Source organism: Pan paniscus, chromosome 1 (genome assembly GCF_029289425.2).
Source record: "Pan paniscus chromosome 1, NHGRI_mPanPan1-v2.0_pri, whole genome shotgun sequence".
NCBI lineage: Eukaryota > Metazoa > Chordata > Mammalia > Primates > Hominidae > Pan > Pan paniscus.
Window position 1 is genome coordinate 59,649,209 of NC_073249.2, and position 26,208 is coordinate 59,675,416.

At 33.6% G+C, this 26,208-nt stretch overlaps 1 protein-coding gene across 4 annotated transcripts in view; it reads left to right on the top strand.

Moving 5' to 3' along the window:
* Window positions 1–18,232, top strand: part of BRINP3 (BMP/retinoic acid inducible neural specific 3) — a 385,674-nt gene extending 367,442 nt beyond the window's left edge. For all 4 annotated transcript variants that reach the window (XM_003820588.7, XM_008974031.6, XM_008974030.5 and 1 more), the window contains one exon: window positions 16,757–18,232. In XM_003820588.7, the coding sequence (XP_003820636.1) occupies window positions 16,757–17,873 (1,117 nt within the window). In that variant the 3' untranslated portion in view covers window positions 17,874–18,232. The remainder of the gene's footprint in view (window positions 1–16,756) is intronic.
* Window positions 18,233–26,208: the final 7,976 nt, after the last annotated feature.

A 26,208-nucleotide genomic window follows, 5' to 3' on the forward strand; every position in this document is an offset into this window, starting at 1 on the left:
CCATTTGCTTTCTTTCTCAAAGAAACATACACACTTTGAATTTCATTTTCCTATGAATGTAAAAAGAAAGCCAAATAGAAAGATAGGTAGAACCTGTTTAGAAAATCAATTTCATCCACCATAGTCTATATGTAATCACATGGTAGAGCTGCAATAAGAAATTATGTCACCTTCGGTTTCCCACAGTTATTGCTGACTGCTCTTCTCTTATCTGTCCTAAGCAAATACAGTTTCAGAACTTCTCCATATCTCTGTATCCAAAAACCACTGAGGTTGGTGAGGCAGAGAGTTGGGATGTTCCTGTTTTTATTGTTGTAACTGTTTAAGCTTAGTTTGTATTGCTAATAGCATGTATAGGCATAGACATTTCTTTTTCACATTTTTTAAAGATACTGTAGAAAACCTGGGACGTAGAAATATTTGTCAATTTATAGATGAGAAACATCTTCAAGGATTGAAATTTTGATTTGCTCTTCTCATTTGCTGTATTCTAAAAATTTCCCCTAAAACAAATTTCTATTCTAAATACCACAGTGGTTGAGAAAATTGAATGGAGTGGATTTTTGGAAACTGAAGTGTAGTGTTGGGAGCAAAAAGGAGAAGAATTAGGTCATAATTTTCAAGTACAGATGTTTCTACTTTGCTGAGAATTGTTTTTAGTATATCTAAGAAAGTCTTCTCTAAATTGAATATAGGCAAATTAAACAGAGTGCTTATTTGTACCTACTAACTATGCCTATCATTTTACAAATTTTCCAAGTAAATTTATTCATTCATTCTTTACCATAATTTATTGAGTACATAGGGACTATGACCATGAATAAGTGAGATAAAAATTCCTGCCATCATTAGATGTAAAATTCTCAATAAGAAACACATTTAAAAGCAGAAAAATGAAAAATAAATGCAACAAGAAAATAAAGCAGAGAAGGATGATCGAGAGGGCTACAGTGGCCAGATATTTTATATAGGATAGCTATGAGAAGCCTCACTAAGAAAATATTATTAATAGTTTAAATATCTGAAAGTGATTAAGGAATAAATCGTACAGATATATGAGCAATGGGGTTCCAGAAATACAAAACAGCAAATGTCAATGCTTAGATAGAGAAGCAAATGTGTATTATTCAAAATAGTGAAGAGATCAGTGAAGCTGTAGTGGAGTGAGAAAGTGGGAAAGAAATCCAGGTGAGCTTAGAGAGTAGTGGGAGGCCTAATTATACAGGGTCTTACGGGCCACTGTAAGGATTCCCATTTCTGTACTAAATTAGATGATTGAAGGACTGTGATTTGAGCCATGATATGATCCTACTTTGGTGTAATATAATTACAATGTATTTAGAAGAGACCGGTATAAATGCAAACACACATGCACACACACACACACACACACACACACACACACATACACAGTGGCAAACTTATTTCTAAAATATTTGAAGAGAACAGAAGATTGTTGTTTTCCTTTGGATAATACTACTATAAAGTCTGACTAACAGACTTTATAGTTACTATAATCTAATTTATAGGTACTGATTTTTGGGGGGTTGTATTAGGCCATTCTTGCATTATTATAAATACCTGAGACTGGGTAAAATATAAAGAAAAGAGGTTTAATTGGCTCACGGTTCTGCAGGCTTTACAGGAAGCATAGTACTGGCAACTGCTCTACTTCTAGGGAGGCCTCAGGAAGCTCACAATCATGGTAGAAGGCAGAACAGAAGCAGGCATGCCACATGGCAAAAGCAGGAGCAAGAGAGGAATGTGTGGGGAGGAGATGCCATACACTTCTACAGGACCAGATTCCATGACAACTCACTCCATTCATGAGAACTCTGCCCCCATGATCTGATCACCTTCCCCCAGGCCCAAACCCTAACACTGAGGACAACATTTCAACATGAGATTTGGGTGGGTGCAAATATCCAAACTATATCACTGGTATAATCTAAGTATTTTTATTGAAGACGCATAGGATTCCTGAGGCTTCAGGTAGAATGTAGACTGTTGAAGCTGGAAAGAAATTTAAAGATATCGCACAGCTTTGGAGTCCCCAAACCATGGATTGGACAGGTCCCATTTCATATCTCAAATCCAGCCATTGTTCTATCATGTTTGCAATATGCTAGAAATATGCTCCCTGGTTTTAGTTTTGCCATTAATTGACGGAGGACTGGAGTAATTTGCTATTGTTATTTCAGCTTTCTCATTTATAAACAAGAGTATAGTTCTACTTAATTCTGACTTATTTTGACTCAACTCTATTTTTCAGTAATTCCAGATGTTTAGAAATGGGTAAATGTATAGAAACTTACTTAATGTCTCCTTAAAGGAGACACATGCTGTTTGTTTAACTAATTAGCATAATTCCGTGAAAGATTGGGATTATGTTCTTCTTTGTCCATGTATTTTAAATGGACTGACTTTTCGGCAATGGTACTGACAAGTTGTTTCAGAACTTTATGTTCCACAATCTCTGCCCTCTATAAATAAAGATAATAAACTGAAGTGACATTGCATAATTCTCCAAAGATGGTTAGGAAGAAGGAGGAGCAGCAGGAGAAAGTAAGGGAGAGGGAGGATGAGGAGGAGTGAGAGAATGATAATTAATCAATTGACTTAATTATTAATTAAGGATGAGGAGGAGTGGGAGAATGATAATTAATTGACTTAATTATTAATTAAGGATGAGGAGGAGTGGAAGAAGAATAATTAGTACATAGGGACTATGACCATGATTATAATAATAATCAATTGATTATTGCTTTTTTATTATCTTAAAATATTTAATTGGTAATATTTGTACATATTCAAGGTGTACAATATAATTTGATATACATATACACTGTGTAGTATCAACAGTTATCACAATCTAGTTAATTAAAACATCCTTCACCATCCATACTATACATTCACCCCCCACAGTTTATTTTATAGCTGAAAGTTTGTACCATTCAATAATGCTTTCGTGAAGAAAAAGAACCACATCATTTTCTTTTAATATGAAGCCCTGTGCTTTGAATACTTAATTGAAAGTAGCTTTGATTTAATCCTGGGTTCTTTCCTGGGGAATGTAATGTTTCAGTACAATTCTCACCAAAACAACTTAAGGCATTGATATATGTGTCAGTTTTCTTCCAATTTAGAGGACTAGGGGAATGCTGAGCTTCAGATCATTTACTGGAGTGATTTATGTGGGAGTAAACTAAAATGAGGAATAAAATATTCCTTACAAGAATCCAAATACAGTTAAGAAGACACTAAAGGGAGACTTTTGATTGTTTAGAAAAGGAAAAAGTACACATTAGATTAAAAATTCAGTATGTACTTATTAATTAACAAATTGTCTTTTCATAATCCAAGACTGTAAATATATTTTTCTAAGATTTTCAGTGCAAAAACAAAATAGCATTGTGAAAGATAGAGGCTATGCTATTTGCCTCCTGTGGTGCCATGGTCAAGGAATTCATAATATACTAATGCATAGAAATATTCAGTGATTTCAGTCTCATTTCAGTTAATATTCTATTATTATTTGACATTAGAATATATCCTCATAAATCAAGCAAATAGCATATACTCTCAACATTAATTTGACATTGTTGCAGGAACACTGTGATATGGATTGCTGAGGCTGAAAACACATACTTAATTTTTAAAAGCCTTTTCTTTACATGCCTCCAGGTTTTATCTTCAACAAGCACTAAAAAGCTTTCATGTATAACCAGTCATGCTTCAAACCTCCACATTCTCTCCCATGTTGTTACTACTTTTTTCGATTGTTGTACTAAGTTATATGTTTTTACTCTGTTTGGTGAAAGAAAATCACCTGTCCGTTTGGTCAATAGCTCAACTTCCTCTTTCAGATTTTCACCCTTTTATCTATTTATTCCACAAAAGTTCCAAATATTTGGCCTGCTTGGCTTTCATTTTAGAGTTGCTAAAAACAAGTTAGTTTCTGAGGTATTTTCCTCTAAACACTTTTTTGAGACTCAGTATGCAAATCCATTCAAGTTGTTTCAGCCCTGGAACACTCCTCCAGTCCCCCAATCTCCATTCACAGAAGGTTCTTAATTTTTCTTTCTAATATAGGAAGAAATTGCTTCCAATGGTCCCTCAACTTGATTTCAGGGCCAATTATGATTTACCCTCCTTCCCCCTCAAGTTTCCTTATGTTTGTGGCTTTGAAATGGCAAGATGGCTCCTGCAGCTTGAGACCTCATGTCCATTTTCAGGGTGAGTAGCAGAAAGTAGTAGAGTAAGCCATGTCTGTTGACTAAAGGAGTAAGAAGCAATCCAAGACTCTCCCACATTAGACTTCTGTTTGTTTCAGAACTGTAACATAGCTACCTCTAACTCTAAGGGAAACTGGAAAAGTTGTTTTATTTTGTCACATTGTGTTGAACAAAATCAAGGTCCTGTTAGCAAGAATAATAGACCTGTGAATATTGGATAGGCACCAATGTCAAATAAAGCACCCACTCTTAAATTACATAATTACATATCACGTTGCTGTTTCTCACTTACCTCCTCAGATTCCCTTTGCCCCTCACACAACCAGATACCCTAACACTTCAATATATATAAAGATGACCTACTAATTAAAAAAAGAAAAGAAATATTTTGAGTAAACTGTTTAAATAAGGAGGTGATTACCATCAGGTCCAAAGTAATTCCCTTCCTCTGTTCCAATTAAAGTTCTAAAGTTCTTTTTTTTTTTTTTTTTTTAGATGGAGTCTTGCTCTGTTGCCCAGGCTCCAGGCTGGAGTGCAGTGGCCCGATCTTGGCTGATGCAAGCTCCGCCTCCCGGGTTCATGCCATTCTCCTGCCTCAGCCTCCTGAGTAGCTGGGATTACAGGCGCCTAACACCATGCCCAGCTAATTTTTTTGTATTTTTAGTAGAGACGGGGTTTCACCGTGTTAGCCAGGATGATCTCAATCTCCTGACCACGTGATCCAATTAAAGTTTTAATAAAACAGTGTATTCTGGTTCATGATAGTTTTTTGACAGGTTTATCTTGTGCTAGAATAATCATAGATTGTGATTCAAAGTGTTTACATAATAATAATTTAATTTCCAAAATCAAAGGCTACTTGGTTTTAACCCTGTGTCCATTCAGTTTTTTTATTTTTTTTTCATGGAATATAGATGTAACCTAAAAATCTATTCCTAATGGCCACAAACAGCAGCTGAGGTGAGTAGCCCCTTTCTTAGTTTTTAGGCTGGTTGAATAGAAGGTCTGAGATATCCTGATTCAAGTCACTTCAGAATTCCATTTATACTAAAGGACTCCCACAGTCATCTGGCTTTAACATACTCTATGAAATATGTGTTTTAGTAGAGGGTACTTGGCTAAACTATAGAGAAACTATAAAATATCATGATGATATCAAGATGCCAGTATGAGTTACATGCCCATCTTACTTTGTGTTGCTTCATCCAGAGAAAGTAGAGCAGCTCACATTTTTTTCCAAAGTTTATCTGGGCTGCCTAAAATGTTTCAGACAACTCTCACCTTAGAAGGGTGTGAGATTATAATTACCTAGAAAAATATCTTTTCTCAATATTTTTTTCACAATATTTTATGTGCCTTTCTTGGGCTAGTAACATGATAGATAATAGAATGGTTGAGAGCATGAGTTCTACCTCATTTTCCTAGACAGACTGTCCTGTAACTTATGAGGTATCCGGTGTACCTTACTCTCCCTACTTATAACTGGAGACTATTACAGCATTCACCACACGTATTGGTTGCAAAGGCTAAGTAAGCATTAATATACAAAAAATGTGTCATAGCCCATCGTGTACATAGTGAGTTCTCTTTATTGTATTAGTCAGGGTTCTCCAGAGATTCAGAGCCAATAGAATAGATATATACAGATATACATACACACATATGAAAGAGGACTTATTAGAGGAATTGACTCACATGATTAAAGAGGCTGAAAAGTCCCACAGTTGATCACCTGCAAGCTGGAGAACCAGAGAATCCAGTCATGAGGCTCAGTCCAAATCTGAAAGCCTCTGAACAAGAGAAGCCAATAGTGTAACTCTCAGTCTGAGGCTGAAGGCCTGAGAACCTGAGGGACTACTGGTGCAAGTCTTGGAGTCCAAAGGCTGGAGAACCTGAAATTCAGATGCCCAAGGGCAGGGAAGAAAAAGAGCTTGCCAACTCCAGAAGAGAGTATGAATGAGTTTGCTTTTCCTCTGACATTTTGTTCCATCCTGATCCTCATTGGACTAGAAGGTGTCTGCCCACATTGGGTGAGAGCACATCTTCTTTATTCAGTCCACTGATTCAAATGGTAATCTCTTCTGGAAACACCCTCACAGGCATACCCAGAAATGATGCTTTTACAGCTATCTGCGTATCCCCTAATCCAGTGAAGTTGGCACCAAAACTTAGCCATCACATTGTATACTTATGATTATTACTTTATGGTGTATATGAGGAATGTGTCAATAGGTTGATGGCTGTGAATACTGGAGAGATTGTGACTCAGACCTCTAGTAAGTACATACTGATGATCTGGTAAACTATGTCCAGAATGACTTTTGTTAATCCTTGGCTTGATAATTATATATGATTTTGTAAGGTCAAGCTATTTTTGTTTGAACAGGTATTTAATCTACATATCATATGTAAATATATGAAAAATGTAACTTTTCATATCATGGTTTTAGCAATTATTTACATATGATGTGGCTTCTTTTTATCCTCCAAAGAATCATTTTAATATCAAAAGACAATACATGATAAAAGCAATACATGAATACAGAAATAAAGATAACATAACTTTGTAAACAAAAAGAAAACAATAATATCTGATATTCAAATGATTTCAAAGTGGATTTACTGTTCAAAAATTACATTAAGGCTGAACTAGAAACACTAAGGAAAAATCTTACAGATTTTCTCCCTGCTAACCGAACAGATGAAGCTCTTCAAGTAACACAAATTTCTATCTTCCTGCCAGCTGATAAAAGGCTCTAATTTGTATTGCTGTGGTTTACCCCACAAGTAAGAGAGAACAGTGTATTTTGAATACCTATTTGATTTGTGTGATTGCTGATATCATCCAAAGAGACTCATTTTTTTTTTCCAATCAGATGATATTTTGGTTAGTGAGAAGTCTTGTCACTGAGGTGAGGGAGATGGTCTACATTTTGTAACTTTGTCTGGAAAACCAAGGATTAAATATTTGTTTTCTATGTAGATGTGAGATAGTAATTTAAGTTAATTCATCATTGTTTGTAGTCTCATCTGGAAAATAATGTGGCCATAGATGGTTAGGCATACTAGATTGCTTCTGTCTTTAGAACAGTCATTTTATACATTCTGATTTTATTTTCTGTAAACATAATGTCATATTAAATTGTTAGAAAAATAAAGAGATAATACCTATGTACTCTTCTCCCTGAAAAGCAAAGTCATGTGAAATAGGACCACATTTTACTGTTTCTATTAGTATTTTAAATGAGCCGACTTTTAAAGTTATGAATTGTCATTCCTTAAACCATTGTACAAATTTTATACCAGCGTGTGCGCACACACACACACACACACACAATTTGCTTATGCTCATAAAAGGTAACATTTGTAAGGGCCATATAACCTATTATTTCCTGGTGATTTTGTGGCATCTCTGTTAATGCGGTTATGATTCTGAGTTCAGAATTTTATTCCAACCACTAGAAAATGTTAATATAAAGCTCTTGCATTGTGAGTGTGACTTGGGTGACATTTTTCATCGATGAAGTTCACCTATCAAGGATTCCTAGAAGGTGATATTATCTTGGTGTTTTTTGTTTTGTTTTGTTTTTTAATGGCCCAGTTTCTGACAACTATTCAGCTCCAGTATCTCCATCTACATTAGCATTTTAAAGATGACCAGTTTTGAAATTACATTTTAGTCAGTCAAACTCCTAAACAATAATATAGAGTCTAGAAGGCCATATTGTTATTTGATGACATAGCAGTCACATGACTTACAATACCAGAAATCAGATTATTATTTTCCAGATCATAAATTCATTAAAAAAATTCAGTGCCATAATTATTTGATTTTCCCCAGTAAGAGAGTTTTTAAGAGTGTTCACTGTTACATTTTCTCGCCACCATAAGTCGAGGTCAATTTTGATCTAGCAATTTTGTTTGGAGGGGTTGGGAGAAAAAGCACTTTGTTGGACTCTAGGGATTCTAGTGTAACAATATACATTTTCTTCTTTCTTAGGAGATCATACTCCAATTAGGAAAGCTAACATATAGACAAACACAGATACTATCAGGAATGGTATATTTTAGTTGAAATCACAAGATAAGAATCTATTATACAACACTATATTGTTATAGTGGGCTTAATTACAAATAAGTAATATAGATAATAATTAACACACTTGTCCAAAAAAGTAAGTCATTGTAAGTTAGATTGTTAAGGAAGATCATTTAGGGCAAGAAAAATTGAATTTAAATCTTAAACTGGCTAAGCAGAGGAAAAAGGACATTCGATTCTGTAAGAGAAAATTCCACATAGTTGAAATTGTACATGACATATTTAGGAGGGTAACAAGGACAGATTTTTAAGTGTGGAAAATATGTTATTGAGTAATGACAGCTAGATGTTGTCAGAATGTAAAGGCTTCGAAGAAAATATTTTATTGAGTAATGACAACTAGATGTTGTCAGAATGTAAAGGCTTCAAAATAATTTATATTTTTATATGAAAGGTATTAGGGTGTCATCCAATCAGAAATTGATCAATTTAAGTAGATTAGCTTGGCAATACAAATCTAATAAAACTATTTTACAAAAACTACATTCAAGATTTTCAGAAAGCAAATTCTTGCTTTAATTGTGACACAAAGGAATGAGCTGATATTCAGCATTGAGAACAACAACGATGATTGTAAAAAGAGAATAAGTAGTGAGTCCAGAAACATTTGGTTTAAAGGGATGCTAAATTGTACCACTTTTGGAAGCACACTAAAATTTCATTAAATTATTTAAATTATGCAATTTCATTTGTTTTCAGGTTTTCAATGTTCAACAAGAAAAATATATTGATTTGTCTTTAAACTGACGGGAAATTGGTCATGAAACATATTTTAAAGAAAAACAGATATTATGAAAATAAGTCCAGGTTTTAAAATGTCTACCACTCACTGGGTAGTAAGAAAAAAGTATTAAATCATTGTGCACAGGTACCCTAAAACTTAAAGAATAATAAAATAATAATAATAAATAAATATATGTTTTTAAAAATCCTTTACAACCAAGAACATTTCTAGTTTAAGTCTGCACTTGCTTTTCTAGCTTCCTCTCTATGTTGTTAATTAATGTATTTATTCATAACAAATTTATATTTAGTTTCAAATATTAGGGTCACAGATGAACAGATCTATGAAGGATGAAATGAAATGACCTTTTAAAAATAATATTATACTTTTAAAATCCTTAAAATTTATTGTTTAGATTTTCAAATTTGAATTCATAATGCAGAGATTTTAAGAGCAATAAAGGTTTTGAAGGTTGCAATGCAAAGATTTAAACATAAACACTGTAAACTGACTTAGGTACTTTATGATAATAAAATTGTGAAATAAACATATGTTATATATATAAAATCATTTTCATTATATGTGTGTGTGTGTATACATAATTGTTTTCTCTCACAGAATACAAATTATGTAGCTGGTTTGATAACAGTGACCTGGTGTAATGAATGTTATGGGGGGGTGAATACCAGGATGTTATAAAAGAACACAGGAGAGGCCTGATGGCTCCTATTTGCAGAACAGTTGCATGTCTCCATATTCCTCAATCACACTAATCACTTAACAGCATGAACTTGCCTATAATAATACTTTTTAAACCTTTTTAATATATATGATTTAGTGAAAAATATATTTCAATTGACAGTAATCTTTGATAGAAAATTGCATGTGTATGCTAATTTTTAAAATATATGTTATTTTTGGTAATTTTTTTACTTCCAGAAAAGTAATTGTGTTTATCTTTGTGTGCCTCATGTTTCTCACTTTAAAAGTTGATGTGTTTCTTTTTATATTTTATATTAAAAGTGGAAGAGAGATTTATTTATTGATTTTTTTGAACTATATTATGCTGCATAGATGTGGACAGAAAATTTCTATAGCTCTCTGAGAAGTAAGCACATTTTTCTGTGTACACCACTTAACCAGATTAAATAATAAATTATTTGAATTACATCAGTTCATGACGATAAGAAGCTGTGATTCTGGAGAAATAGAGACCAGGGATAAACCTTTAGCTCTGACACTCACTAGCTGCTAGATCTTGGACAGGTTCTAGTTATTTAAACTTTTTAAAACTCGTGTGTTTATGTTAGGATAACAAGCATAGTTATATCAGGGAGTAGTGAGAGTTGTGAAAATGAAATAATCCTTGTAATATAACTGTGGACATGAGAAAAGCTCAATGAATGTTAACATCAGCTAATATTATCTTTAAAATATAACCTACACATTCAACTGCTTCACACACTTATTCATTGCCTTCTTGCAAGCCAAAATTATTAGTAGATAATTGAATTTAGGTTAATAAATTAAAGTTTGTGTGTGTGTATGTGTGTGTGTGTACTTTCTTGAGAGACTCAAAGTTGAGGGATCTTTGAAAGTGACATTTCCCTTTCTCAGAGTGTAAAAGTATTTCCAAGAGTGAAACTGTTGTGCGTCAGGAGTGTCAACATCAGCCCTAGGCAACGCTGCCAAAACTGAGATGGCCAGAGCAAGAGTCTGGAGAGACAGTGACAGAATTTTATTTGGTTCTATCTGTCTGTGACTGAGCTAATAATCAGCTTATGCTTGCTTAAATGGCTGTGGATGCCTAATTCCAAATTTGTATTTAAAGTATTCATGTCTGAGAATAACAAATCTATGAAGGCTGAAATAAAATAGCCTAACCATAAAAAAGTGCTAGTCTTTAACTTCAAAAAGATTCTGAAATTATATTGTTTAGGTTTTAAAGTTTGGATCCACATTGCACAGATTTGGAGAGCAATAAAGGATTAGAAGGTTGGAATAAGGGACCTTTGAAATAAGATTATTACTGCTCAGAGCAGATTTAACCATGAGAGGAGGTAATTGTTTTTCTATCAACATATGTTCTAATACTTCAGTGAAAAGCATTACACATCTAGAATGTCCGTCCTGAATTTGAGCAATATTGTTTTGCATATTTTTGAGGGTTTCAAAAGGATCACAAAGAAGTCATACAAGTATATTTAAATATAGTCTTGATCATGTTATTAAAATGGCATCTATTTTTAAAAAGGTGAAACACAGGGATATAGTGTAATACTATGCATGAGTGCATGAATTGTTGAAGAGAAAACGAAATGTTCCATCTTCTGAGAAAAAAAAAGTGGCTATAATAAAGAAAATGCCTACAATATTTCTTTAAAAGATGATAGTAGGAATAACATTCATAATAGGAATAAGAGTTTACATTTATTTCCTGTTTACTCTGTGCACAGGCATTCTTTTAAATGCTTTACCTGCAACTGTGCTTTAATTCTTAGCACAACCCTATATTTAATTCCTATTTTCCAGGTGAAGTAAATGAACAGGATTCAAAGTGGACAGTCTGGCTCCTAAGAAAATGGTCTCAAGCCAATATAGTGTATTGTCACTCAAGAACCTAAATGTTACATCACAAATAAAAGTTATTTTATCTTTGATGTTGTCCTGCTATGGCAATAAATGACTGTTTTCCCTGAGGTTGTTAAGTGCTTCCATCTGCCCCCTCCCTCACTCCATTATCCTGTGAAACAAAACTTTCAACACATATTTAAAAAATAATATTTAGATTTTTTCCTCTGAGTTTGTCTTCATTCTAATGCTTAATAGATATGTAACTAAGTCATTAAAATTGATGATTCAATTGTATTCAAATTTTAAAATGGGATTAGCATTTACAAACTACTGAAAGGAGATGAAATTAAAAAAAAAAAGTGACTGGCCCCGGACATGAGAGATGTTCACCAAACAGTTAATATTACTGGACCAGAACAGAAGTGATGTATTATGATAGGCTTTAGTGTGTGGCTTATTCTTCTTATGTGTAAAATTTCTACTACAGTTTATAAATTTTATTGTACATAGTTGCCATGGAGCCCCAAAATGTATATAAATTAAAAGCCATCTGCTGTTGTCCTCTTCTCTACAGAACTTTCAACTTTTCCTTACCTTCTTGTAGACATATTCCTCCATATTGATGGTTAGCTGGTATTTAAGGAATCCCTAATAACAGTTTTGGGTTGTTGATTTACATACATAATGGACCTTGCAACCTCTGTGTATACACAATAGTTCTCTGGGACTGCATATTTTAACATGAGATTCCTGAATCCTACTCCTAGAAATTCTTATGTCTGGGGTGGGGCCCAGGAACTTGGTTCACCAATCATACCTAACATCTTTAATGAGAGAAATAATCATATCTTAAGTTGATTTTCTTTAAAACAAAAAAAAAATGTATAGTCAAACATTTAATTCATGTTGTTTCATTATGAGCATTTACCCAGTGTAAGACTCTGTCGTAGGTGGGTTTTACCTGTTATATCCTTTCATCCTGGCAACAGATCAGCAAGTGAAATCACAGTTTAACACATTGGGACTCAGAAAACTATCGATAGTCCACAGTCATGCAGAATCATAATTTGAACAAATATTTGCTTGAATTCCAAAGCTTCTGCTGAAGGTTAAAGAGGCTAAGTAACTCATCACAGGGCACAGGGTAAAGTATGGCTGTAAAGTCAGATATTCACACTCCTACTCTAGTCCTCTTTTGACACATGTATAATGTGTATCCTGTGGAGAAGAGCAAATCTTAAATAAATGGAAAATATTATAGGTTGAACAAAGATGACTAGAAGAAACAGCTGTCTAAACATTTCAAACTAGTATGTCACATGTTTTCTCAGTGGTATAAACATTAATAATGGCCTTTTAGCTAATGATTAATTTTTCCAGTTAAATTTTAAGTGAACTCCGGAAGGTATTTTTATGCTCATAATTCTTTCACCTAAAAGATTTTTGAGGAATTATTTTCAAAACTTAAACTCTTCCTTATAGATAAAGATTCTCTATATCCTTGAATTGGTCGAAATCATGGTATTTATCATGTCAATTGCTTTTTTAAAGTTTGCATTCTAGTTTCCTTCTTCTGTTCCTCCATAATCTGTAGTTCCTTCACTATAACGTATTTATCCCTCCCCTTTCCTTAGTTTCTCTCTGTCTTCTTTCTCCCTTCCTTTTTTCCTTCTTTTATTTAGAATGTTTACTGAAGTATTATTAAGCAGATGTCAGGAATATTGCCACCTGTTTGATAAAAAACAACAGAAGACCTACTTGCCACCCATGTGGTCACAATCCTTAGCCCAAGTAGACCATAAATAGTGTGTCTAACCAATGTGTATACATGAATAAAATGTGGCTTCTTTTATTTGTGTTAATACTTAAGCATAAAAAGAAACAAAGTGGAAATACACTTGATACAAACTAATTTTGAATTGTTAGGACATTTGTCTCCAAAATTCTTTTACAGTTTTAAGATAAAGTAAGGGGAACTAAATTTTACCTTGTTGGGTGGGGGAACCAACTATGTGAAAAATTCATTATACAATTCTGCAATTTGCTTAGTCTTTATTTTTGACTGCTGCTTTCACTAAGATTACACAAGGAGTAAAGAAAAGACAGGTAACTAAATTTCTTCTTTCTTGAAAAATCTATTTCCTCCTTGAAGAATGTAGCAAAATAGTCCAAAGGTAGGTGCTAGAGGAAAAAGGACGCAAAGGAGCAAGTAAGAAAATCTGCACACTATCTCTTTAGTCCCAGGGTACCAGAGCTTTGGCAGTATGCTGAATTATCAGTATTCGTACATGAGAGCTGAAACCCAAGAAGCTGAAATACAACAGCTGAAACGCTTTCCTTCCATAATGTATTTGCCAGACATGCAAAGGATTGGAAAAGACAGAGAGCTGAAAAAAGTTCTTGCTTTTCTAAAGTGTCCAAATGATTCTTTCTACTTTTGTGAGCTCTATCTTTGCCTTAGGTCTATTAATTTCATTTTTTGTTTTCTTCTTATGATTTGGAAACATGATTAGAGCTTACCGTGGGAGATGAATTGGCTCAAGGAATTAATTCTTTGGTTTCAGGGAAGAAAATATAATTTTCATCTGGATAGGACGTATATTTTATGTAGTTTATATTAGATATACATAAATGAGAACTGAATAAAGAAGCAAAAACAGGAGAGGACAGAGAAAGAGAAAGGTAGCAATGAAAAAAGGAAGAAAGAAAAAGGAAGGCATAAAGGAGGAAAGAATGTGATTGAGAAAAAGAATGAAATGGCATAAACATGTCAGTAACTGCAAATGATGAATCTGTAGTATTAACATCTGCATTCTAAGACTGAATACAGAAATGATTAATCAAGCTATTTTATAAACCAGCAATAGGAAGCTTTTTGCACATATATTCTGTGGTGAGAAAACAAGGAACCACAGCAAGAGTAGCAGAGACACTCATATATTGATGTAATGTTTATGAAGTGCCAAATAGCCTCACATTTTTGTTATTTCACAACACACTGGGCATACTTTTGGGAGAATTTTTGAGAGAATTTATCTTAAAAGTATCTGGAGAAATTCAGAAATAAATTATCTTAGTCCACTTCATGCTGCTATAAGAGAATATCACTGACTCGGTAATTATAATGAACAGAAATGTATTGGCTCAGGTTTCTGGAGTCTGGAAAGTCAAGATCAAAAGACTGGCATCTGGTGAGGGCCTTTTTGCTGCATCATCTCATGGTGGAAGAGCAAAGAGAGGGCAAGACAGACAGCAAAAAGGAGCCAAACTTGCCCAATTATAAGAAACTAACTCCCAAGATAAGGGCATTAATCTGTTCCTGAGGGCATTTCTCCAAGGACACATCATATTCCATTAGATACCACCTCACAATATCACTGCATTAACAATCAAGTTCCCAGCACATGAACTTTGGGGGACATATTCAAACCATGAATCTAATAGGTTTAAAATTTCAATCAGTGATTTTCAGTATAATAAATAATTAAAAGGAAAATGTTTTATGGTTGGCTTAGATTTGATTTATTTTTTTTTCTTTTATTCTGAGTATATACGACACAGTTGCATTTACAGAAGCTGGACAAGAAAGGCTTTTGCGTGTTTTTAATTGTGCAAATGTCATATAAAGTGTTGTATTACTTTACTACCTGCTACTTCAGAGCTAGGATTTTGCAAGTGTATTAAATGTTCAGTTTAGGGTTTAAAATTCACTTAAAAATACTCTTCTTAAGAAAATGTTCCTTTGGCTAATCCATGCATTTTATTCAATATTCAATAAATATTAAAGGCTTGTTATCTCCTGGCATTCTACTGGGCACAGGTTATGTAGCTATGAAAGAAAACATACAAGATTTTGGCAAATGGGTATTATATGTAATGAGAAAAACAATATAAATAAGTAAATACACAGTAATACAAAATCTTAAGCAGAAAAACGCACTATGAAAAACAGTAAGTAGATATTTAAAGGATTGAGTACAGCATATATATTTTGCAGGAAATCCAAAATGTATTAAATGTGAACACCAAAAAAGCATAAGAATACCAAAAATGGAATTGTTGTGTATCTACTGTGAAACAGACACTTTGCAATATTCTAAGTACATGCATAGAGTTTGACCCTAATTTATTTCTCACAAAATCTCTACATGGACGATATTACTATTCCCATTTTTCATATGAGAGAACTGTGTGTTATAGAGGCTGTGCAACTTTTCCCATGATCATACATGCAGTATGAGAAAGCAACAAACTGAAAACAAGGAATTGTGTTATTACAAGGCCATTGCTCTTCCCTCATTATTTTACTGGTTTTAAAACACCAAAATAGTTTAAATAACGCGAGAAAATCAGAAAAGTGAGATTTGAAAAAGGAATCATGATTAACCTGATGAGAAAAAAAGTTAATGACTCAAATCAAACACATTAAACTAACACACTTACCCCTTATTGAAGGAGCTTGTTGATTTTAATGAGATATTTTCAACTATTTTCTTGAGCAGCCTGTAAGAATAAACTCAAACATGTTTTAATATCTCTTTGAGTGGGTACTTGTTCTTTCAATGTTGATGACAACCCTAGCATCTAAATACACTGATTGACAATTTAGAGCTGTTTGTTTTTCTTTCATTTTTCTTTTACTTTCTATTCATCCTTCCTGCAACACTAGTGGTCTATAAAACTAAGAGTAAATGAATGAACAATCACCATTTATATGCTCTAATTCTCCTACAGATGTTTTATGATAAAATCACTTACCTTTCTTCTTCTTATTTCAAAACAATAATGACCCATTTTTATTTACAATCGTCTTCCATGTGCACTAATGAGATAGCATGCAATGTCTTTAGAAGATATCACATATTTAGAAATGTATTGCAGTTCAGACCAAGTATAGCTCTAATCTTGTTTTGTGCAGTGATAAATGGAATATACATACACACGTCTGTGTGTGTGTGTGTATTATATAGTCTAATTATGAGCTCTATGAATCTTTTATTTCATTTAAATTACTGGCTGGAGATGACCTGAAGAAATGATAGCAAAGATTTCTGAGCTACGGTTTACTGCAGTACACAGAATATCTTTGTATTTATGTAGATTCGTTCTGTTTTGTATTTCTAGAACCTCAACCTACTGGCTTACTCGCATCCAGTCTTTTCTCTACTGCAATGAGAACGGCCTCCTAGGCAGCTTTTCAGAAGAGACGCACTCGTGCACGTGTCCGAATGACCAGGTGGTCTGCACCGCGTTCCTGCCCTGCACAGTGGGAGACGCCTCTGCTTGCCTGACATGCGCACCAGACAACCGCACCCGCTGCGGCACCTGCAACACCGGCTACATGCTCAGCCAGGGCCTCTGCAAGCCTGAAGTCGCCGAGTCCACCGATCACTATATTGGCTTTGAAACTGACCTGCAAGATCTCGAGATGAAATATCTGCTGCAGAAAACGGACAGACGAATAGAAGTCCATGCCATTTTTATCAGCAATGACATGCGCCTCAATAGCTGGTTTGATCCCTCCTGGCGTAAGCGGATGCTCCTCACCTTGAAGAGCAATAAGTACAAGTCAAGTCTGGTCCATATGATTTTGGGTCTCTCTTTACAGATTTGCTTAACTAAAAACAGCACCTTGGAGCCAGTGTTGGCTGTTTACGTCAATCCCTTCGGAGGCAGCCACTCTGAGAGCTGGTTTATGCCTGTGAATGAAAACAGCTTTCCAGACTGGGAGCGGACTAAGTTGGACCTCCCCCTGCAGTGTTATAACTGGACATTAACTCTGGGGAACAAATGGAAGACATTTTTTGAGACAGTACACATCTACCTGAGAAGTCGCATCAAGTCCAATGGTCCCAATGGTAATGAGAGCATTTACTACGAACCTCTGGAGTTTATTGACCCTTCCCGGAACCTGGGCTATATGAAAATCAATAACATTCAAGTGTTTGGCTACAGCATGCACTTTGACCCTGAAGCAATTCGGGACCTGATTTTGCAGCTGGACTACCCCTATACTCAGGGATCCCAGGATTCAGCACTTTTGCAACTACTAGAGATCAGAGACCGTGTAAATAAACTCTCCCCACCTGGTCAGCGTCGTCTAGATCTTTTCTCTTGCTTGCTTCGTCATAGACTCAAGCTGTCTACTAGTGAGGTGGTGAGGATCCAATCTGCTCTGCAGGCGTTTAATGCCAAATTGCCAAACACAATGGATTATGACACGACCAAATTATGTAGTTAACCATAAATGTCAAGCACAACCCAAAATCTTGAAGGAGTTTTTACAGTGCTTTTGTGGAACAGTTTATGTTTGGAAGAGTAAATTTAAATTGTCTTTTCAATATCTGTCTTATATCAGTCAATAACATTGGATGGCAATTTACACACATGAACTTGCTGACAATGAATATATTATACTGCAGTTTTGGTTTATGAATGACATAAATACTGACACAGTCTAGAAGACATTCTACTTTTTACGATAAATTTCATTTGTAATTTTATATGTTCCGTGGCAATGCTTTTGTGCATTACATCCTCTAGAGGGAACATAAAAAGATACCAATAAAATTTTGTAGCTGAACAGTTATTAAAAAGAAATGCTGTGGGATTCCTTTTTTCCATGAAATGAGTTCTATTTTGATATAGTTTGTTAGAACCTGGGGAAAATTCACCAAGACTTTTTAATGGAACTGTTTGAAGGTCTCTTTCAATTATCTTTATGGAAAACCCAAGTAGGTAGGATACTTACTATTCAGTTGTTTTTTATGGTTAACAGAACAACGACAGTAGTATGTTTATTACCTGTATTTGGGAAACCAATACTAGAGACACAATTATAATTAAAGTACTCAGATAAACTAATTCTCAAATATCAGAACATTTCATCAAACATACAGAAAAATCAGTGTGATAATAAGGCATAGCATGGAGAAAGCAAACCTTTAATTTCCTTAGCAACTTGCTTGCTTTCTCCTTCCCTTTCTACATTCTAGGAACCAGTAATCAGCACACTCGGCACAATTATTTTAATTTCAAATCCTGAAAACCTAGTTATTCCAGCACTTTACCAGTGTCAATCAAACAACATTTCTAGAGTTCACAAGTTGTAAGGTAATGGTATAAAATAAATGTTTAAATACCTAGTTCAAGTGTAAATAGATTTGTTTCTCTCAGAGAATCACATATTACTAAAAATATTTTGAGGAGAAAATTATTTCAATATGAAAACAATTTTAGTTCAAAATTTTGGTTTGAAAGTTGTTTCCATTTACTCATGAAATAATATTAGATATATTATTAGTTGTTTTTTTCTATAAACTTGAATTTCATTTGTGTTTAGCTATGTGACCATATCTGTAAAATATGTTTTTTGCTATTTATCATCACTCAGCTCTATTCTAGATAACTTATAAATACTTTCTTATTACTTAACCAAATCCATTGTCCAGACCAGGCCAGCTTTCCTGTTGGTCATGAAGGCATTTCTCAGGGCACAGAGAAAGAACCCCATGGCATGGAAGAAAAAAAGAACAGATAGAACAAAACATTATAATAACAGCCATTCTTGATTCTTGGGTTGTTTATTTTTAACTCCTAAGCATTTAAGAGCAAAAGACAGTTCAGACAGAAAATAACCAATACACCATAAGCAAATAATTGTTCTTCCAACCTAATATATGTGTAGCTGAATGTCTTACTTCAGTTAGTTGATTTTTTTTTAAAATAACTACTTTCGGTTATAGTAGGTCATTCAACAGAAAACTTATATTAGTATTAAACACCATCATTCTGGTATCATAGAAAATATTCCTTTTGTTTAATTCTGACAATAGCACTAGGTTTTAAATTATCATTCTCATTTTCTTGGTGAAAATAACAAAGGCTTATAGTGGCTTGTCAAGCTCCCCAAGATCACAAACTAAGTTGAAAGATCAAGATTCCAATATAGACTTCTCTGGAACAAATTTGTCCTCTTTTTATTGCACCACTGAGCACTAAATGGACCATCGTATTTCTGCATTTAATTTCATTTCATGCAGTGGCTTATGGTGAAACACGAGTAACTTAAGAAATTGAGGTCTAAATCAGTTAACATTATATGATACACACACTCACAGTACATCTAAAACATTACATAAAACAGGCATTGATCATACACAATTAGTAATCCACAAGGTGACCAAGCTTATCAAACATAGACAGTATGTTTGAAAAGACACATACTGTAAAAGTCAGAGTTGCCTCCAGGACCTTTTCCAGAAGAGTCTTGAAGGTCCAGCTGTCCAGACCCTTTGACACCCAGAAACCATCTGAGCAACATGCAAATTACCAATGGACTCTGAAGAACATTAATTTCATTGTACTTAAAAGAAATTGTCAGGAGTGCTATTTATTTTATTGCACAGCTAACTTATTTCTGGCCTCCATGTGAGAGAGAAGACCCATGACCACAGGTAAGAAAGTTCATAACTCGAGTCTTATCCTGGGACTCCTCATGCCTGGCAAGTGTTGTCACAAAGGTCCTATTGAATAAGATAAAATTATCTTAGCTCCAAGTCTTTTAGTGCTCTGTCAGTGAGTGTTTAATAGCTCTGAGTCAAGGTTTCTCCTGAAAGGAGAGAAGTAATATCAATACCTTTTTCTGAATATTGTGTCTAAAATAACATGAATACAATCTATATAAACATAACAAGCAAATTCTACAGGGATATATAGATTTAGAGGATACATGACTAAAACATAAACATGTTTTATGTTTCCATATCTCACATATGACCACCTATTAAGAAATGTCCATAAGAAATTGACTATATTAATAATCTAAGTTAATACAACATGAGTTACCAATGTATGAGAAAAATGCAGCTCAAAAATATTTAATTTTTCCTGAATTGGCCTATATACAACCATTTTTGCTCACTGCTGTTTTAGGAATTCGGTTATTTTTAATAAAAACTTTTGTTTTTTTAATTTTTAATATAAACTTTATTGTCAAAACTTTATTTAGAACAAAAGATTTATTTGAAATCATGTTTCAAAAATAGGACACTTTACTTCATTTAGATTCTTGATATCCCCAAATTAATGACTCTAAATTTATCTTGAAGTTAATAAATTCAATAGTACTTGAAATTCTGAAAATCAAAAATTTATTGTGAATACATTTCCTCTAGGAACATCTCTTACTGCATCAACTATTTTGATGACCATCACAGTGTGACTTGACTTTCAATCTCTGGAATCTCAAGTTGCATTTTAGCAAGGTGAATCTGTTTCCAAATGTTCACTCTCAGCTCAAAGAAATAAAAATGAAAATGCAGAAATAGCTGATGGTCCCAGGTGCATTTCAATAATAAAAGATGGTTCATTTTCTCTTCGCGCTCTCTCTCTCTTTTTCTCTTGCTCTCTCTCACTCTCACTCCCTCTCTCTCCCCCACCCCGCCCTGTCTTTGTGGTTAATCTCAAAATGGGAAGAAATAGCTTGGAATGAACCAGGACCATGGACTGTTCTGTAACCCTACACAGACCTTCTTTTGTTCTCTTCATTATGCACATTGAAAAGCTCTTCATTTTGAAAAGATATAAAATATATTCATTTGAATAAAATAACCCATTTGAAAAAACATAAGAGCAAAATAAGACTATATATATTTGCTAAAGTGGAAGTTATAGAATATAGGAATTCAACTGGAAGGAAAGTGAAAAGTTTTGGAAACCAAATAGAAAAGACACCCTTTACATAATAAACTTGGTATAAAATTTTAAGAGACTACATATACATTTTCCAAATCAATGTGACAAATGAAAAGGACACACTAAATAAAGCAAACCATACTATGATAACAGTATCACACTGAGTTTGTGCCTGGATGATTTTAGTAGAATAATAATCATTTAGCAAACTTACGTTTTCCCTCTAGCCTTAAGTATAATATTTATCATTTGACTCACATATGCTAAACTTTTAGTACCCTTCGGAAGTATAGTCCAATCAGTTGAATTTTTAAAACTTGAGAGTTTATACTTTGTCATTCCTATTGACTATACCATCTATTTATACTGTTGCTATTGACATTCTTTCTTTCCTCCACCTATGATATCAGATTTGTAATTCTATATCTAGTCTTTCCTAGTCTAATAATTTCAAGAATTATAATTCAGTCACTTTAATAATTCCAATATTTGGTAAGTGCATTTTAGCAGGAAATTTTTACAAACATCTCCATTTCTTTTACATGAAGGCAACATTAGCTACTTTAATGAACTATGAATAACTGATAATTAGAAATCCATGTCAAATTATTTAATATTTAGGACATGGCATCCAAGTGTAGTAAATTAGTACATATAAATGAAATTCAAAGTGAAGCCAAAATCTTACTCTTGAAATTCTGCTGTGTGCTAGCAATCAGAGTAACCAATGAGTGACTGAAGTACTATTTTATGCTACCATGACAGAATATGGCTATCACATAATAGATATAGTACATAATATGTGAATAGTTGAATAGATATGCAATATTTAGCATGAGTAAAGCACTATTCTGAGAGCATTGTAAATATGAACATTTCCAGATAAGAGTAATCTTATCACAGGTTTCTGACTTGTCACTCCCTCCATCGAAAATTATTATGGACACAAAACACTCCTGAAAAGGACTTCAAAAGTGCAAGAATGAGTAAGTATGGGGAAAAAAATGAGGTCCATATAAAGTATCTGTAGCAATAATAGAAAGCTACTTAATACTTAATAACACTCAAACATCAATAATAGTTAAAAACGTATTTACTACAGAAAACGGAAATCAATTTCATTATTTCACACAAAAGTATTTAAAATGTATCTCTTATATTTTTGGTTTTGAAATATAGTTTTGTTTGTATTTTATGGTAACAGGCAGTTTTAAATATATATATATTGATTTTAAATCGTTAAAATAATAAAAAAACAAGAAAAAATGACAGTGAATATTCACTTACGCACTTTATATACTAGATATTTTAGAGATCTAGGAACATAAGCAGAAACCTATCATTAAAAATAAGTATAGTAAGTGTTTAAAATTCTTCTAAATAAACCTCTAACAATAAATTTCTAATGGAAAGAAGGACAGCTCCCAATTTTTGTAGAATAAAACAAAATATTAGATTCTTATTTTTAATACAGTTGAACATTTCTTCCATCATAAGTTGGAAAAGTCTAAAGCAGAAGAATAAATCATAAAGTAGATGAAGATATAAGTTAGGTAAATATAAGAAATACACTTACTGAAATTACGTAAGAGTATAAAACTAAACTGACAGTTTTGGAAATATGCATTATGCTGTTAGAAGAATACACCAATACTGCAACAGATATCACTTCTAAAGTAATTTTTAAGTTTACTTTCCATTAAAGAAGATCTTAATAGAATTTTTTATAATTATAAATATATCATAATTATTTTAAAGTGTGTTTGGGAAAACAAATGGTTGTGAACAAATAAACCAATTGGAAAATAAGATCAATTAGTAGAAATTTCCATCAACAGATATTAAAATTTATATAAAATAATGTAAAAATTCAGAAATATAGTAAGGATGTATAAAATAGCATTAGATAATACAATTGTCATTTTAAATGGTTAAAGAGAATATAGTTTCTCTAGCTTGGGTTTGATTTTCTGTTTGGAAATGAGGATTCAAAAACAAGATTTACATCTTAAAGCAAAAGCCAGGAATAAATTAAATTCTAGTGGCTTATAGTGTTAACACCATCAACAAATAATAATATGAGTGCTAGCTGGGGAGAGCGCTAGTGTTAAAAGATTATTCTCTCAGAAAGAGCTGCTGAACAGTAATATCATGCAAGCCATACAGGTAATCTCAAATTTTCTTGTAGCCACTTTTTGTTAAAAGCAAAAGAAAAGCCAGAATAAATGTTTTAATATATTTTAATTAAACCAATATATTTAAGATATAATTTCAGATGTAATCAATAGGAAATATTATTACTGGGGTCATTATACATATTTTTGTCCCAAGTCTTGGAAATCTAGTATGTATTTATCCCCATCTCAATTTTGCCTTTTTCTTTCTTTTTTTTTTTTTTTTTTTTTTTTTGAGAAGCGGTCTTGCTCTGTAGCCTGTAGCCCACGCTAGAGTTCAGTGGCTTGATCTCGGCTCACTTTAACCTCCGCCTCCTGGATTCAAGCAATTCTCCTGCCTCAGCCTCCCGGCCTACCGAGTAGCTGGTATTACAGGCACACACCACTGTGCCCAGCTACATTTTTTAAGGGCTCAATAGTCACATGAGGCCTGTCCATACTTGCTGCAAGTGCAGCTTCAGTGTGTGACTTTCTCACTCTTCTTGTTTCACCTGAGCAGTCCCACCAATGAGGAAACTTTTTCTAGATGGGAGACTCTCCTGTCATCTCGATTCAACTTCATTATCTGCATTTTATACGTTTTTGTTTATATATTTTCAATATCTTTGTTATCTACTTAGATACAGTAAAGCCCCTCCTCATGTCCTACACAGTGATTCAAACCTATAAACTTCTTGGTTAGCAAGACTGGAATTTTTCTCTTCTTCTGTCATTATCTTACCCACATATCCTCCATTATCTCAAGGTTCAATTTCTGCTTCATTTTTGAGCTCTGATGTTTTCTTTTGCTTTCTTCCTTGTTAGCTTTGCTTAAAAGGGTAGTTGTTTATCTAATCTGTCAGTTTTATGTGTTTATTAGGGAGCTTTTATATATTTTTTTAAATTACTGAGATTGCTGTACTGACGAAAATCTAAAATATGTATTTTTCCTCTAATTCCCCTTGAAACCTTTCCAATCCAGCTTCACCCAGTCACAAGAGTGAACATTGACAATACAAATATTTTAAAATATAAATCTGTTGCATACTTTTCAATAGGATAGGTATCTAACTTGTTAGTTGGCATGTAATTCTTTTCATAATGCCGTCCTTGGCTACTTCTCTATCCTTCTCTTCAATTGTATTTATTTCACTGCAAACTAAATCTAACTATACAAAAGGTTTTCAGTACAAAGTTGGAACACTCTTTCATGTCTCTAGACTTTTTTCTTACCTAGCATCCTGCCTTCTGCCTGCAACACTCTTCTATCCCACACCATTGTCTTCCATTTATAATGATGAAGATGAGGATGGTAAATAATAACAATAATTCTCATTTGTGAGTCTGATAAAAAAATCACAGCACATTTGAATTTATTATTCATCTTTTGAATAACAAAATGAACCATTGCCTTTACACTCCAATTGCAACAATGTCAAAATGTTAATAAAGTCATTTTGATAGTCTGTTGTACTTAATTTCTTACCTAAGTAACTCTATTAGACTTTAAGTTCATAGAAGGCAGAACCACACATAATCATATTCTTTCTTTAAGCCTTTACTATGTACAGTTATTGAAAAGCCTGAAGTCAGTGGTCCCTGTACCCACTACACTTTATAAGTCCAACATATATTGGTTCCTTGAATATATGACATAAAAATGGGATTCTGAATTTAAAGATTCTATAAAAATAGTTCCTCTGGGTAAATGTTTTAGCCTTGTTCATAATTTATATTACAGCAAGGTTAAAATCAATACAGCTAAGAGCCAATGCTATAAAATCTGTTATATTCTTCTTTTTTTTCTAAATTAAAACAGCATCATTGGATCATTTCAATAGCACTTGTCCATATTCTTCCATCATTATATCAACAACATATGGCTGATTCCACTGCCAGGTCGCAGCGTCATTCACCTAACATACTTCATTTTAATAGGAAAGGAAGACGATTCAATAACATAACACAAATATACATTTAGGTAAGTTTTCCTTAGGGAGCTGTCCATACTATCCTACACAAAAAGAGGATGGAAAATGAGCAAGTCACTCAATACATTCATTTTATTGATTTCCATACAACATAATAACTTTAATATTGCAAACAAAATATTTTAAGTGAAACCACAATTACCCAAATAGTTGCCTTATTATTAAGTAGTATGTTATAATTCACTTGAAAGTGGTTGATATTTGCTATTTCCTGCAGTAGACAATCCTCCTTTACTTTGAGGCTAATAAGATAAAATAGTATCAAGAATTTATAAAACATGGTAGCAAATTTTACTTTTTAAAATAAAATTTATTCTTGTTAAATCACTTTCTGTATTTTCAGATTCTCTAAATTTTAATTAATTAATTAATTAATTTGTTTGAGACAGAGTCTCCCTCTGTCACCCAGGCTGGAGTGCAGTAGCGCAATTTCGGCTCACTGCAACCTCTGCCTTCTGGGTTCAAGCAATTCTCCCTGTCTCAGCCTCCCACGTAGCTGGGATTACAGGCACCCACCACCACGCCCGGCTAATTTTTGTATTTTTAGTAGAGATAGGGTTTCGCCACGTTGGGCAGGCTGGTCTCGAACCCCTGACCTTAGGGGATCCGCCTCCCCTGGCCTCCCAAAGTGCTGGGATTACAGGCGTGAGGTGCTTGCCCAGATTCTCTAATATTTATATGATGACTTACATAGATTAAATAAATATAAAAGCATATCTTTCTTAAAAATTTTTAA